The 15197-nt window shown below is 44.8% G+C and overlaps 1 protein-coding gene across 1 annotated transcript; it reads right to left on the reverse strand.

Moving 5' to 3' along the window:
• Nucleotides 1–8462: 8462 nt before the first annotated feature.
• On the reverse strand, nt 8463–14783 carry cilp (cartilage intermediate layer protein, nucleotide pyrophosphohydrolase; the record flags this gene model as incomplete). Its single annotated transcript, XM_080539716.1, has 7 exons — nt 8463–10822; nt 11081–11229; nt 11392–11500; nt 12002–12322; nt 12786–12959; nt 13821–14090; nt 14717–14783. The coding sequence occupies 7 exons, from the start codon at nt 14781–14783 to the stop codon at nt 8463–8465; spliced, it is 3450 nt and encodes a 1149-aa protein (XP_080395842.1).
• Nucleotides 14784–15197: the final 414 nt, after the last annotated feature.

Consider the following 15197-nt stretch of genomic DNA (forward strand, 5'->3'; position numbering starts at 1 on the left):
GTGACTCCAGACCTCTCTCTATTTCTACCGCTGAAATTAAATGCAAAAGCAAATCACTAACTCTTCATCTGATCAAGTTTTATTCATGGTAATGGTAATTGCATTTACATTTACATTTTTGGCATTTAGCAGACGCCTTATTCCAAAGCAATCAATACATTTGAATACTAAGCATGTGAATCAGCAGTCCACTATTCGTTGCAGGAAGAGTACTCCAGATAGATAGATAGATAGATAGATAGACTTTATTTGTCATTTCTACAGTACAGGTACCAAACAACGAAATTTAGGAGTGGAGGCTCCCCTGGTGTTTAGGAAAGGAAAAAGAAACACATTTTAGAAAAAGCATAGATGCATAAAATCACAAGAAGGTAAGGAGCTGGTGTACATCAATAGAGGCTATGTACACAATCCACTGTACTATACTGCACAGATAGTCAACTAGGGTTGTCATATTTCACAAGAAAGTATAGCTCGGGCCCGGGGCCACTGATAGAAGGTAAAAACCTTCTCCCTATTATCGCCTTCTACTAAAACGTTTTTAATTTTTTTTAATTTTTATTTATTACTGGAGAAACTGAGAAACAGTACAAGGGGGGCAGTAGAAGTTCTTAGGGACACAGTAAAGGGGAAAGCGGGTGTCTTTAGGAGACGTAGTGGTGAGGGTCGGAAGATGTCTCAGGAGGAGCAGTTAAGATGTAACCTGAAGAGATGGGTCTTCAGTCTACGACGGAAGATGGGTAGTGACTCTGCCGTTCTGACAGTCGTGGGGAGCTCATTCCACCAGCGGGGAGCCAGTGTTGTGAAGAGACGTGATCGGGCAGCCCGACTGCTGTGTAGAGGAGGTGGGGCCAGTCGGCCAGCCGAGGTGGAGGAACGGAGTGAGCGGGCAGGGGTTTGGGGGGTTACCATTTCCTTCAGGTAGGCAGGGGCTGTCCCTTTAGCTGCCTGGTATGCAAGCACCAGGGTCTTGAATCTGATGCGAGCTGCTATCGGGAGCCAGTGCAGGGTGCGAAGGAGAGGGGTGACATGCGAGTATTTGGGGAGGTTGAATACCAGCCGGGCAGCAGCATTCTGGATGAGCTGCAGAGGTCTAATGGCTGAAGTGGGGAGCCCAGCCAGGAGTACATTGCAGTAATCCAGGCGGGAGATGACCAGTGCCTGGGTCAAGAGTTGCGCTGCCTCTCTGGTAAGGAATGGTCGTATCCTTCTGATGTTGTAGAGGAGGAATCTGCAGGAGCGAGCCGTTGCTGCAATGTTCTCCGCACAGGATAGTCGGTTATCCAGGATCACTCCAAGGTTCTTGGCTGTCAGGGAGGGGGTTACAGTAGAGTTCTCCACTGTGATGGAGAAGTCTTGGAGAGGGCAGGCTTTCCCGGGGATGAAGAGGAGCTCGGTCTTGTTAAGATTGAGCTTGAGATGGTGGTCAGCCATCCAAGTTGAAATGTCAGCGAGACATGCTGAGATACGGGTTGCCACGTGTACATCAGACGGGGGGAAGGACAGGAAGAGTTGAGTGTCGTCTGCGTAGCTGTGGTAGGAGAGCCCATGTGAAGAGATTACCGAGCCAAGAGACTTGGTGTAGAGGGAGAAGAGTAGGGGCCCTAGGACGGAACCCTGGGGAACTCCAGTGGAGAGGGTTCGTGGAGAAGATAGCGATTCTCTCCAGGTCACCTGGTAGGAGCGGCCCGCCAGGTAGGAAGAAAACCAGGAGTGTGCGGTGCCAGAGATGCCCAGGTCTGAGAGGATGGAGAGAAGGATCTGGTGATTGACTGTGTCGAAGGCAGCAGACAGGTCAAGGAGAATGAGAACAGAGGAGAGGGAGGAAGCTTGGGCAGAGTGGAGGGCTTCCGTGACAGCAAGGAGCGCAGTCTCAGTGGAATGCCCAGCCTTGAAGCCGGATTGGTGGGGGTCTAAGTGATCCATCTTCCGGAGATAGTCAGTCAGTTGTTTAGATGCCGCGCGTTCAAGGGTTTTGGAAGGGAAGGAGAGAAGGGATACCGGTCTGTAATTGTGGACAGATGATGGGTCAAGGGTAGGTTTCTTGAGGAGAGGCTTGACTCTGGCTATTTTGAAGGCCGCTGGGACAGATCCAGTGGATAGGGAGGAGTTGATTAGGGTGGTAAGGTAAGGAAGGATAACAAATATTAGAATGTGTATTACTCAGGAAAGACTAGGTTTGTGTAGCACCACAGATCCGCCGCCACAGAACATGACTATGAGCATGTTCACCATGATTAGTACGGAAACATTAGGTAAAATTGTGTCACAGCTTAAACCGTCTACGTGTCCTCTTGACCCTATTCCTACCACCTTTTTTAAGGAAATTTTTGAATCTGTGTCTGATGACATACTAGGCATTGTAAATCACTCCCTACTTAAAGGGATATTTCCAGCGGCGCTTAAAACTGCCCTGGTTAGACCCACCCTGAAAAAAAGTAACCTAGATCCTTCTGATCCCAAAAACTGTAGACCAATATCAAATCTCACTTTTCTAAGCAAAATTTTAGAAAAGGCAGCGTATAGACAGCTTCATGAATTCTTAGTCTTAAATAATAGGTATGACCCACTTCAGTCAGGTTTCCGATCATACCACAGCACAGAAACCGCTTTGCTTAAGGTAACAAATGACCTTAGGATAAATGCAGACTCGAAAAAACTCTCGATTCTTGTACTCTTAGACTTAAGTGCAGCCTTTGATACGGTAGACCATTCCATACTTATTGAGAGACTTGAAAACTGGGTTGGCCTCTCAGGTCCGGTCTTGAACTGGTTCAGGACTTACCTGGCTGACCGAGACTACTTTGTAGCCCTTGGTGACCATAAGTCAAAAAATTATAGCACAACCTGTGGAGTTCCCCAGGGGTCCATTTTAGGACCGTTGCTCTTTAGCCTATACATGCTACCCCTCAGTTCTGTTATCAAGAAGCATAGCGTTAACTACCACAGCTATGCTGACGACACTCAGCTTTATATCTCAGTAACTCCCAACGACTACAAGATGATTGACCACCTGATAGATTGTATTGCCGATATTAATATTTGGATGACACAAAACTTTCTCCAACTCAATCAAGAAAAAACAGAGGTATTGATCATTGGCGAGAAAACTGGGGAGAGAAATTATCTGCACACTTGAAAACACTAGCTCTTAACACTAAGTGTCAGGCCAGGAATCTTGGTGTCATAATTGACTCAGATCTAAATTTTGAAACTCATATTAATAATACTATTAAAACATCCTTTTACCATCTAAGAAACATCACTAAGGTACAATCATTTCTCTCCCAGGCAGACACTGAAAAATTAATGCATGCGTTTGTTACTAGTAGGCTAGATTACTGTAATGCTCTCCTGACAGGTCTCCCCAAAAAAATGATAAATAGACTACAAATGGTTCAAAATGCTGCTGCTCGTGTCCTTACTAGGACCAAACGAAGAGCGCACATCACACCTGTCTTGAGATCACTACACTGGCTCCCTGTCAGTCATAGAATAGACTTTAAGATCCTTTTACTAGTTTATAAATCACTTCACTGTGATGCACCCAATTACATGGTGGACATGCTCATAAGATACACACCAGCTAGACCCCTACGGTCTAGTGGCACGGAACTTTTAATAGTGCCAGAGGCTAGGACAAAGAGATTTGGAGGATCAGCTTTTAGCATATATGCTCCTAGATTGTGGAACACCCTACCTGAGGGCCTGAGGTTGTCTAAAACTCAGGACATTTTTAAGCGTGACCTCAAAACCTACTTATTCAATGTCGCCTTTTGATACTACGGGAGACATTGGACATTATAGAACTAGGATCACTAGGCCATTACACCATACTCGTGTTTTGAGATTTGTGTTGACAGGAAAATGGACCCGGGTGCTGATGAGGCACTCTCAGCTCCAAATAGCACCTAGAGCAGTACTGGAACCGGTACAAGGGTGTACCAGGACCACCATCAGGTTGTATTGCTGTCATCTTTATTGTCTTTATTGTGTTGTTGCATCATAACTATGCCTAAGATTCTCTTTTGGCAGGACCTGTGACCATCCGGATGCAGAACGATGCAAATATAACACTAAATTTATGGACAGAGTGTACGCCGATAATATGCAAGGAATTTTTCCTGGATACATGGTGTACAGGTTTTTGCCCTTGCTTGCTTGCTTTGTGCCGGTGGTCCTTGGCCTCCCCTTGGGGACCGCTGGGTACTGGTAGGCAAACTGGCTAGTAGTCGCTCTATTGGTAGAGGGCTGCAAGGGAATTTTTTCCTGGCTACATAGTATACAGGTTTTTACTTTTGCCTGCTCGCGGCTCTGTCAGTATTGATTGATTGACTGATTGACTGAACATTTTCATTGTGTGAAGCGCATTGAGTTGCATCTTGTAAGAAATGCGCTATACAAATAAAATTTGATTTGATTTGATTTGAAGGATGTCGGCGGAAATGGATTGGAGAAGAGGGGAGGGGATGGGGTCAAGAGGGCATGTGGTTGCCCGCTTTGATGTGATAAGTGTGAGAATCTCATCGGGGGAGAGGGGGGAAAAAGATGACAATCCAGAGATCGAGTGTCGAGGGGAGAGTTTGGAAGGGGTGTTAGCATTGTTAGTGGGAACGGTGTTAGCATTGTTAGTGGGAGGAGGGAGCGGTGGGGGGAGAAAGGTGCTGCTGATGTCGTCCACCTTTTTTTCAAAGTAGGTGACAGTCATCGGCGGACAGGGAGGAAGGAGGAGGGGGAGGAGGTGGATTAAGGAGTGAAGAGAAAGTGGAGAACAGTTTTCTAGGATTAGAGGCAGAAGAATGCATTTTTGAATGATAGTAGGATGTTTTAGCAGCTGATGCCGAGGAGGCGTAGTTGGCAAGGAGAGAGTGATAGAGGTTAAGGTCATCAGAAAGGCCAGTTTTTCTCCATTTCCTCTCAGCTGCTCTGAGCTCTAGTCTACAAGCATGTAGCGTTTCAGAGAGCCAGGGAGCTCGAGGAGAGGATCGAGCTGGCTTCAAGGTTAGTGGACAGAGGGTGTCGAAGGATGAGGTGAGAGCGGACAGGAGGGTTGAGGATGCCGCATCAGTGGATAGAAGGGAGAAGGATTCGACAGAGGGTAGGGAGGATAGGACAGAAGAAGAGAGGGCGCTGGGGGACAGGGTACGTAGGTTACGACGAGAGGGTCTTAAGTGGTTAGAGGCTGAGAGGGAAGAGGACGTTTTGAGGGGAAGGGAGAAGGATATAAAGTGGTGATCAGAAACTGGAAGAGGGGTAACAGTAAGGTTGGAAGTGTGGGAAGATCTGGTGAAGACAAGGTCGAGCTGATTGCCTGCCTTATGAGTCGGAGGAGAGGGGGACAGGGTAAGGCCGAAGGAGAGGAGAAGGTCAAGTACTCCAGATGAGAGAAGCTTCTCAGATTGGAAATTGAAGTCACCTAGTAGTACGAGCATTTGTATTGCAATTGGCATAAGACTGCCAGCTAGTTCTGATGTCTGTTCATGGGTCAATGACGGATAAGGTTTTCAGAAGTGCAAAAAGTTAAAAAGTTAAATGATGTATATAACACATTTTCCATTAATAATATATTTTATATTTTGCACCCAAAGATGAATGAATGAATGAATGAATGGTCTTTATTGTCATTGATATAGTACAGGTACCAAACAACGACATTTGGGAGGGGGGGGCTCCCCTGGTGCTAGGAAAGAAAAAAAACTTTAAAAAACAAGGGAAAGAGCTGGTTTACATAAATAAAGGCTATGTACACTATCCACTATACTATACTGTACAGATAAAACACTGTGCTGTACTCTATGCTATGCTATACCTATTCTAACATTTCCTATTTCTCTGCAACCTTATGTACCCTAGGGTTGTCATATTGCACATAGTGTTATTGCACATTCATTTAAAGTGTCGCAGTTTGCAGGCTTGAAATGTACACATTTGTGCCTCAGCACTACTAAAGATGTGCAAATAGGACACACCGCGCAAAATGGACACGTCACGTCATTGACCCTCATACACAAGATAAGGTAGGATGGAGAGACAGACAAGAGAGAGAGGGAGGGAGGGAGGGAGATAGAGAGAGAGAGCAGGCTAGGTTACGCCTACATTGCTCACCTGACACTGTCTTGTTATGCTTTTGATAGGTGGACTGGGAAATCCCAGGTATGGCGAGGTCATTCGTTTCCACAAGCGATTCTTTCCCAAGACCGAGCTTAAGCTTTGATGCGCTTTCCCCAGCATATGATGCACTCTCTGGAGGCATATCAACTTCAGGTTGATTTTTCCCAGATGCTCTCCTTTTACTTCTGGCATCTTGCAATTGTGATCGTTGCTTTTTACTCAGTTTACTCAGTTTCTGGAGCGGCATGTTGACGTATGGAAAACAAAGGTCCGGATGTACTTCTCAAGGTCCCGACTCCCGCTACTTTTTATGCATAAACCAATCACGTTCTCGGATATCAACACCAGCCAATAGGATTGCGTACTTAGCACACGTGTTCCCTTTCTATTTTAGTGATTGGTTGCTGATACAAATGACGTTGTCTTTTTGCTTGTGATAACATTGAGCTCCACAACAACAGCTTTCCAACGATACCAAGGTTATTATAGTGCAGACAGCCGCATCGGTGCATGTTGTGTACACATTAAAAAATGGAAATACTACAAAGACCTCTTCTTAAATGAAGGAGGGGAACCTGACGAGACGGAAGATAACATCCTGTCCTTTTCTTCTGCCTCTTCATCCCAAGCCCAAACAAATCAAAAATCAATTCGAATAAAATGTCATTTCATAATCACCTGTTCACTTGTTTTCATTACTTTTCTATGTGCAATGTGAATTAGAATGAAAAATAATTTTGAATAAATGCATTATTATAAATAATTCCTGACTGTGTTAGAAGAAGCTGAATGTCAAGTGAACTGGAACTCTGGAGTCATGGAATCATCTTCACTGTGGGGCTAAGGAACCAGTCATGAAGGCTATGCTTCAGCGGACGGTTTCATACGCAAAAAAGGTATGGAACATCTGCCCTCTAATGGCCAGTCGGGCTACCCTTCTATTTACATGGAGGCTACATTGGTACAATGTGCAAAGCAGAATAGGTACATATACATACATTTAGATGTGTATTAAGACATGTTAAACTCAAATATAATGTGACTACGGTCTGCGGTCTTGAATGCTGATCATCATGAATAATCTAAACATTTTATTCATGAACAACTATTTATTTTTTATTGTTTTCCCACATCCTCGATTGCAATTTCTGTGATTGGGTTGCGCCCATCCTACAATAGGCTAATTGCTGTCGGTTAAGGGACCATGTCCATTCTACTAATTCTATTTCTATCCGAGTGGTAGTGAAAAGCGTAGTGTAGTAGTACGCTTTCTCGATAGGAAAATGCCAGGCTCCTGGAAAAACAGCCCGATCATTTACTGTGGGGAGTATGCCCACCTACACATCCTCCTCGCCTGTCTCTGGAGACCATACCAGGCTTACAGGGCCAACGTTGAAACTGTTGAAGTGGGTATTGATTAGGATTTTAAAATAAAAATCATGTTTTTCTTTTACCCACCTAAAGTACACTAGAGTTGTACTGACTGTACTTCTGTGTACATAATCAAAGTATACTTTAATTTCATGACCTTAAATGTGTGCTTCAGTATCCTTGCAAAAAAAATATACATACTTAAACTTATACTAACAGAAAGTGTATAAGTATACTAACAGAAAGTGTATTTTATTGTCATGTCCTTAAATGTGTACTTTGGTATGATTATTAAAAATGTAGGGTTCACAAAAGTTGAAAGGTTTGTGTAAGTAACATCTCAAGCATGTTATTTTCTCATGACCTATTTGATGGAAATGAACAGATTCAAATTCAGATTCAAATGTCACAGAATCAGTGTGCAGAAACCTTTAGTTCTTGTATCCAGAATAGGGGTGGGCATCGACGATCGATAATTGATCGATAAGGATCTTGGTCGATCACAAAATAAAACATTTGGTCGATTTTGTGATCGACCAAATGTTTTATTTTGTGATCGACCAAGATCCTTATCGATCAATTATCGATCAATTATCGATCGTCGATGCCCACCCCTAATCCAGAATTAACAATTATCCAGCCCCACCTCAAGACCAAAACACGTGACGGACCAGGCATTTGGCTGAAAAAGTAATTAAACATTGCACCTTTAACATAGTCAGTAATCACAACAACAAAAAACACATGATCTGTAGATTTGTTTTTATTTAATAGTCTAACTGGTTACAAATCTTGTTTGGCATGTGTAATAAATATCCTGTTATTTACAATTTCAAGTACTAAATATTCATCACAGTACAGGTGAAGATAAATGCATATAATAATTTGCTGTAACAAAATCCCCACCAAATGCCTTAACATGTTGTGTGGCAAGCCCCTGATGTGGAATATTGCAGGGCCCTAACACGGAGTGTTGTGTTCTAGCCTGTAATCTTGGTGCCTTTGCCAGCAGGATTCCTAGTGCTGCGTCTGCGGCTGTTGCGGACAGTGTTGGCTCCTCCCTTCTGCCTCCTACCTCTGCTGCTGTTCCTCACAACGCTGGTCAGAGGCTGGCCTGCGGGGTTCTGCAGAGTCTGGAACACACTCTGGCGTTTCCCCTCCGGGGCACCACAGGTGAATGTCAGAGCCACTCCTTGGTTGCTTCTCATGACCCGGGAGGTACCGTCAGAGGTTCCATCAAAGCATCGTCCCAGTGCTATCTCTTTGGCTGTGCGAGGGTCCTGGTCTGTGACCGTGTAGATGCCATAGTTGTGGCCTAAAGGATCGAGAGGCCCAAGCATAGTGAACTCGTTGGTGTCATTGTTGACTGCCAAAGGCAGGTGGTTGACCAGGTATTCTTGAAGCATGGAGTTAACATTATCTCTCTTACAGCTGTCTTGGGGGATTATCTTCACCAGCGTGCGGTCCACTCGGTCCTGGTCGTAGAGCATGCCGCTGCACTTGAACTCCAGGCACACGGCCGAGACAGTGGGCTGGTCCATGTCACGGATGCTGCGTGTGTCACGCAGGCCATATAGCTGGCCAATGGTCTTTGGGTGAGTACCACCCATGTTCCGGGACCGCACATTGATCTCATGGTGACCGTTGATCTTGACCTTGACGTAGCAGGCTCTGTACTCCATGGGCTTGGGCCACCAACTCAGATAGTCTTCTGTCCAGCTCATGGGGTCCTCCTCATTAAAAGGCACTGTGTTGTAGTCATAGCGATCTCCCTCCACCCTAGAGAAACGGAAGTGCCCTGCACTGAAGGGGGCCTCTTCACACTCTTTCAGATTCTCAAATGAGTACACTGGTCCATTGGCCTCCTCAGCTGTGTTTGCGGTTGGCTTAGCCACATTGATGCTGAATGCTGTCTTCTTCAATCTAGTGTCATCATGGTCTGACCGCCTGTAGTTCAGCTTGCCAAGGTATGGCTGTGGCACCCCAATGGTGTTGGGGTTAATTTTGGGAGTAGATGCAACTGCCTCCAGTTCTTCTCCTCCTAGGTTGGCCATGACAAAGGCAGAGTATGCGTCAGCTTTCTGCTCGTCACAGAAGGCTGGTAGACAGGCACCATTGGAGCCAGTGATGGCACTGTCAAATCGTCCCCAGGCGCGGGGGTTTGAGGAGTAACCTGCAGAAGGCTCCATGTTGATCAGGGTCATAACCACTCCCTCCACCTGCTCGCTTGGCATGAAGCGCTCACTACGGAAAGATCGCACCTTCAAGTAACACCTCCTGTTCTCTGGGACGTCCAGATTGAACAGCCTTCGCTCCCTGATCTCCATGTTTCCAATGAGAAAGGTCCTCTCTTCCCTTTTCCCACGTTGCTTTTTCTCCATCTGGAAGCTCCCCTCCTCCTCCCACAGGCCTGTCTCAGGGTTCAGGGACCATAGCTTCATGGTGTTCAGGTGTTCAGGCATTTTCACTTGTGTTGAATCCAGGAGCACTTTAACCTCACCAGCATTCAGTGGTTCCCCGGCCTCTTCATCTCTGAAGTCCATTGAGAACATGCCATAGGTCCTCAGGGGCAAAGTGTCACCCTCCTCCCCTACAAAGTTGAGATCACTCTGAGCAGCCGCTGCAGTGGACACATCTCTGGGGTCCAGAAATGTGACACTAGCCTTCACATTTCCCATATACACCTCTCCATTCTGCTTGTAGAAGGAGTGAGGAGGGATCTGTATCTCGGCAATAGGATCCTGGCCCTCCACCTCCCCCAGCTCAATTGTGTTGGTCTCCATTGAGCTGATGGTAATGGGCGCCTTCTTCCTCAAAAGCTTGATCTCATGGTAGACAGGACCTCCTTTTGGGTTGAATGGAAGCACCTTGGTGGTATTGACAAACTTCTGCATGTGATCCACAAAGGTGAGCACCAGTCTCTCAGTATCTGGGGGAACCTGGATGGAGAAGGTGCCTTTGTAGCCAGTGCGGCTAACTCTCACCCCATTCATGAAGATGTGACCAAACCTCATAGGCTCTCCAGTGTCAGCGGCCACAGCTCTCCCACGCACTGTGGCTTTGATGTCCACACACTTTTGGCAACCACAGTGGGTGACCACCATGGTGGGGAGCTGATAGCCTTGGCATGTCAAATGTTTTTCCTCCATCTTTACAACCCCACAACAGTATGATACACTGTCTTTGCACCTGATGCCATTGTCCAGCTGTCCTATGCAGGATCCAGAGAGACACCTTCCTATGTCATAATAAAATGAGTTGGTGCTGTTTTGGTAGCAGTCATGGGGAAGGCGTATGAGATGGGATTCAGGTTTGGGGTTACATGAAGGTTGATCTTGACCTGTGAGGAAGAGATAAAGATTTAGATAAATACACGTTACTAGTCAGGTAGGCTACAATTTTGGTGAGTAGCATTAATCATGTGTGAAATGGGATACTGTTGAATAGGTCCACAGATTGGATCATGATCACAATGTGTCTTTTTTCCATTTACACCAACTTTTCATGTGGACACAATCTGGATGCTCATATTCAATTTACATTTGTTAGTTTCAAGTGTTTTTCCTTCTGAACAGTATGAAGTGTTTTGGGAACAGACCTAAGACTGTGAGCGTGGCTGGTTTTGATTTGATGGCCCCAGCCTGGTTGCTGGCTCTGCAGTAGTACTCCCCAGCTTGCTCCAAGCGCAGGTTCTTCAAAACCAGTGTGCTGTCAGAATTCCGCTCCAGAAGGCTGCCGTTGTGATACCTGCCCATTCACAGATAACAGGTAAGTACTGTACCAAGCACTTCATTCTCATTTTGACAGATTAATGAACAAGGATTATAATTCAATATGCACATTGATTCCAGGGCAAAATGTTTGACATTATCACATTTTCCATACTCTCCTTACAGATCCATGGCTTACCATTGGTACTTGTCTGGCTCTGATGATCCGACTACTTTGCAGCAGAAAGCAGCTGTTTGACCCTCTCTTCTGGCCTTGTTCTCAGGGCTCTTCAGCATACGGAGCTTCTCTGAGGGATCACATTACTGTTTGTCAGACAAATGTATGTGAGAGGAATAGCACTGGGCAGTATCCAGCTTTAGTGTTAAAGAAGCGAAAGATCCATACAGTTAAATGTATCTAAAAATGTATTACATGGGTGAAAAGAGGTAAAGGTTGTGCCTAGTGTCTACTAGAATATTACACCAGAATATTTGACTTTATTTGTACCAGGAATCTGTTTGGGTCTGACCATAGCTTTGTTTTATTATAGGAAAAGAACATGCATAAAAAGTTTGGTCTACCTACAATCTGATAACTTATTATTTATTTATTTAACTTTGATATTATTATTATTATTATTATTATTATTACTATTATTATTATTATATATGTATGTGATTGCTCATGAGATGATAATTATGAGACAAATGAGAGATTTGAATGTAAAAATATATGATTTATGTTGTAATGTATGTATCACCTTACATTGAAAAAACTAATATAAGTGCTTCCTATTTCCCCTATTTACCTGCTCTATCCAGCCGGACACTGAGGACAGAGGTGTGTTCAGCGCTGTGGGGCACTATGACCATGTGATCCGCATGGTTCTTCAGCTTGACTGCAAGTGTGGTGTTGCCGTCGGGACAGATCCCTGGGATGCGAAAGTGGCCGTTGTGATCGGTGAGTGTGAGGAGTTTGGAGCTGGAGCTGGGGCTGAAGCGGAGGACAGCTGCCCCCGGAGCAGGTAGACCCCCAGCACTGCGGACAGAGCCGAGCACGATGTGCTCCTGACACATACAGGCGTCACACTCAGCGTTCGCCCTGCCCATCTCACACTGCAGGAAGCATCCTGGAACAGCAGCAGTACAGAGCAGAGCATTAGACAGTGATTCTCAATCTAAAATTAAATGCTAATGTATGTATTAATGTATATTGTCTAATTGGAACTTACATTGATTATGTAATAGGGGTGTAACGAACACTGCGGGGCAGTACTGCTACCTGACATTTTAATAATCCTAATCATAATGCAAATAATTAATAATTATCCCAAAGTATTTTGGGGTATTTAGCAGATGCCTTTATCCAAAGCGACTTACAACAAATACATTTGTATAAGTAAGTGAATCATCTATCCATCAGGAAAAAATCTGTGCTAGGACCAGGGGCCATTGGCAGTCACAATGCTAGAAGGAAGGAAGAATTACACTTAATTACATTTTTTAAATAATTCTCCTTCATCTGAACTGAATCCAGAAACAATATAGTTCTTTTAATAAATAATGCTTGTGAGGTAAGCAACACACCAGTACCTGGACAGTCAGGTCCTTTACATGCTCTGCCCTCCACTGTAGCACCACGACACTGCTGAGACTGTGACGTGCAGGTCCTGGAGCGGACCTGTACGCCCACCTGGCCACACTGGGCAGGGCACTGGCTCCAGTCTGACCACTTCCCCCAGGCTTCCTGAGATGCCACAGTGTTGCCTGCTGGAAAACAGGGCCTCCCTCTTTTAGAAATCACAATCACTTAAAATAAATAAAACGAACACCCCAAGTACTTAGATCCTACGATGAGGGGCGGGGTGACTGGGCAAAACAAAACAATGTTTCCTCAGGATACCTTACCTGAATGTTTCAGCATGCATGTAAAGGCCCAATCGTTGCTATAAAAAAGTTTTTCCAAATAGATCAAGCTAATTCTATATCCTTGATTGAAAATACTTTGAAAAACATATGTATTTTAAATGGTTTCCATTTCTTTACAAAAGTATTTACATTCCACTACTCAACTACACTATTGTTTTTATTTTTCAAGTGAGCGGTGATATTGGAGAAAACCACTAGTTCTCCACATGCTCCATTAATTAATGCAATTTCACAGAAGACTGTATGATTTTAAATATGTATGTATGTCAATTGACTACAATTCTGCAAGCAAACCTCACACAAGCACACACATTTTCTAAGCATCACAGTTGTGATGAAAGTTGACACACGTGTGCTCCTGAATTATTATTATTATTGTTCAGCTTGCCTTGCACCTTAATTCTAGGTGCATATGCAAGCAAAACACTCTACAAACATGATGACTTCAATAATAACCTTCTTTTTTTCATCTGTTTTTAGTAAATGTTTTGCTTTATTGGGATAGACACAGTAGAAATTGACAGGAAGGATGAGTGAGAGAAAGGAGGGATGACATGCAGGACATGTTGATGGCCAGAATCGAACAAGGGACCCTGCGATGGCATGCGCCTTAGTGTGCTACACCACTTATGCACCCTGAAAACAGAACTTTTGAGCTTCATAGCGAATGTGATTTTCAGCAAAACCTCACAGACTGACCTTTCGGACACAGGAAGCGAACCGTGTAGTTGGAGCAGTTCCGACCCGGAGCTTGCTCTGCGTTGGAGCACCAGAAGCCCACAGTGGGGTCAGAGTGCACCTTCTCCCCTGTACTGCGAGCAGGTACCCAGTCCGTGGTGCGTGCCTCAATGGCCTGTGGCGAGTCGCACACCCGCGCCCGGTAGTAGAAACGGATGGTATCCAGCTGCTCATAGTCTCCTCGACCGCCAGGGTGATCGACATTGAACCATGTAGTCCACTCGAGGTCCTCTGGACACACAACATATACAAGGTCAACACCTTAACATCTTTAAATCTCAACTTCAATGATGTGCCATCAGAGTCAGGCCATCCCAAACATCCTACATAGCATTTACGATGTAAGGACGATGAAAGTATGTTCCTGTGGAGAAGAAGCCGGTCGTGTCCCAAGGAGACCTGTTTTTGGCCTTACTCATTCACATTAATAACTTTGTCAACTACAATAAAATGTCCACACACATGATGTCATTTTCATTTACACTAGTTTCACTTGTTTTAAAATAGATTTTTAATTGAAAAGTGTATTCACACACATGTGTGTGTGTGTGTGTGTGGGGGGGGGGTATGTGGATGTGGATGTGGATGTGGATGTGTGTGTGTGTGTGTGTGTGTGTGTGTGTGTGTGTGTGTGTGTGTGTGTGTGTGTGCGTGCGTGCGTGCGTGCGTGCGTGCGTGCGTGCGTGCGAGCGAGCGAGTGAGTGAGTGAGTGTGAGTGTGAGAAAGAACAGAAAGGGGATTGAAAAGTGTATTCACACGTGTGTGTGAGTGCGTGTGTGTGTGTGTGTGTGTGTGTGTGAGATAGAGAGAGAGAGAACAGAAAGGGGAAACATGAGTAATACCTAATAGAGACCAACCTTGGGCTGTAGTGGATCTGGTGAAACCAAAGACAAAGAGAAGAGCCCATGCTGACAGGCGGCTCATACTGGCACTCTTCTGTTGCCTGTGACCAGTGACCTCTGACCTGTAAAAATGACCCTCACTTGCCAGGAACTCCAACTCTAATAATAGTCCAGCAGCAGAGCTCCTGTAGTGGTTAGAAAAATCATACTTGGCAGATTAGCACAATGACCACATTTCTATGTTACACAGGATAGAAATGATCCCTTGGAAATGATCCCTTGGATCGATATTGGTCCATATGGCACCTTGGATGAAGTATGTGGTCAATCAGACAATGTCTCTAACCCATTTCTTGTAGCTTTTGAACACCTTTTTGCACAATACTGCATGAACCATGCAACTATAATTGGAAAGTTTAACAGTACAAAAATAGGTCAATTACATCAGATGGAAATATGTGGTTGTGCAAAAGTAGTAAAATGATCAAATAAAACG

Source organism: Nansenia antarctica, assembly GCF_963989245.1.
Source record: "Nansenia antarctica genome assembly, chromosome: 9".
Taxonomy (NCBI): Eukaryota; Metazoa; Chordata; class Actinopteri; order Argentiniformes; family Microstomatidae; genus Nansenia; species Nansenia antarctica.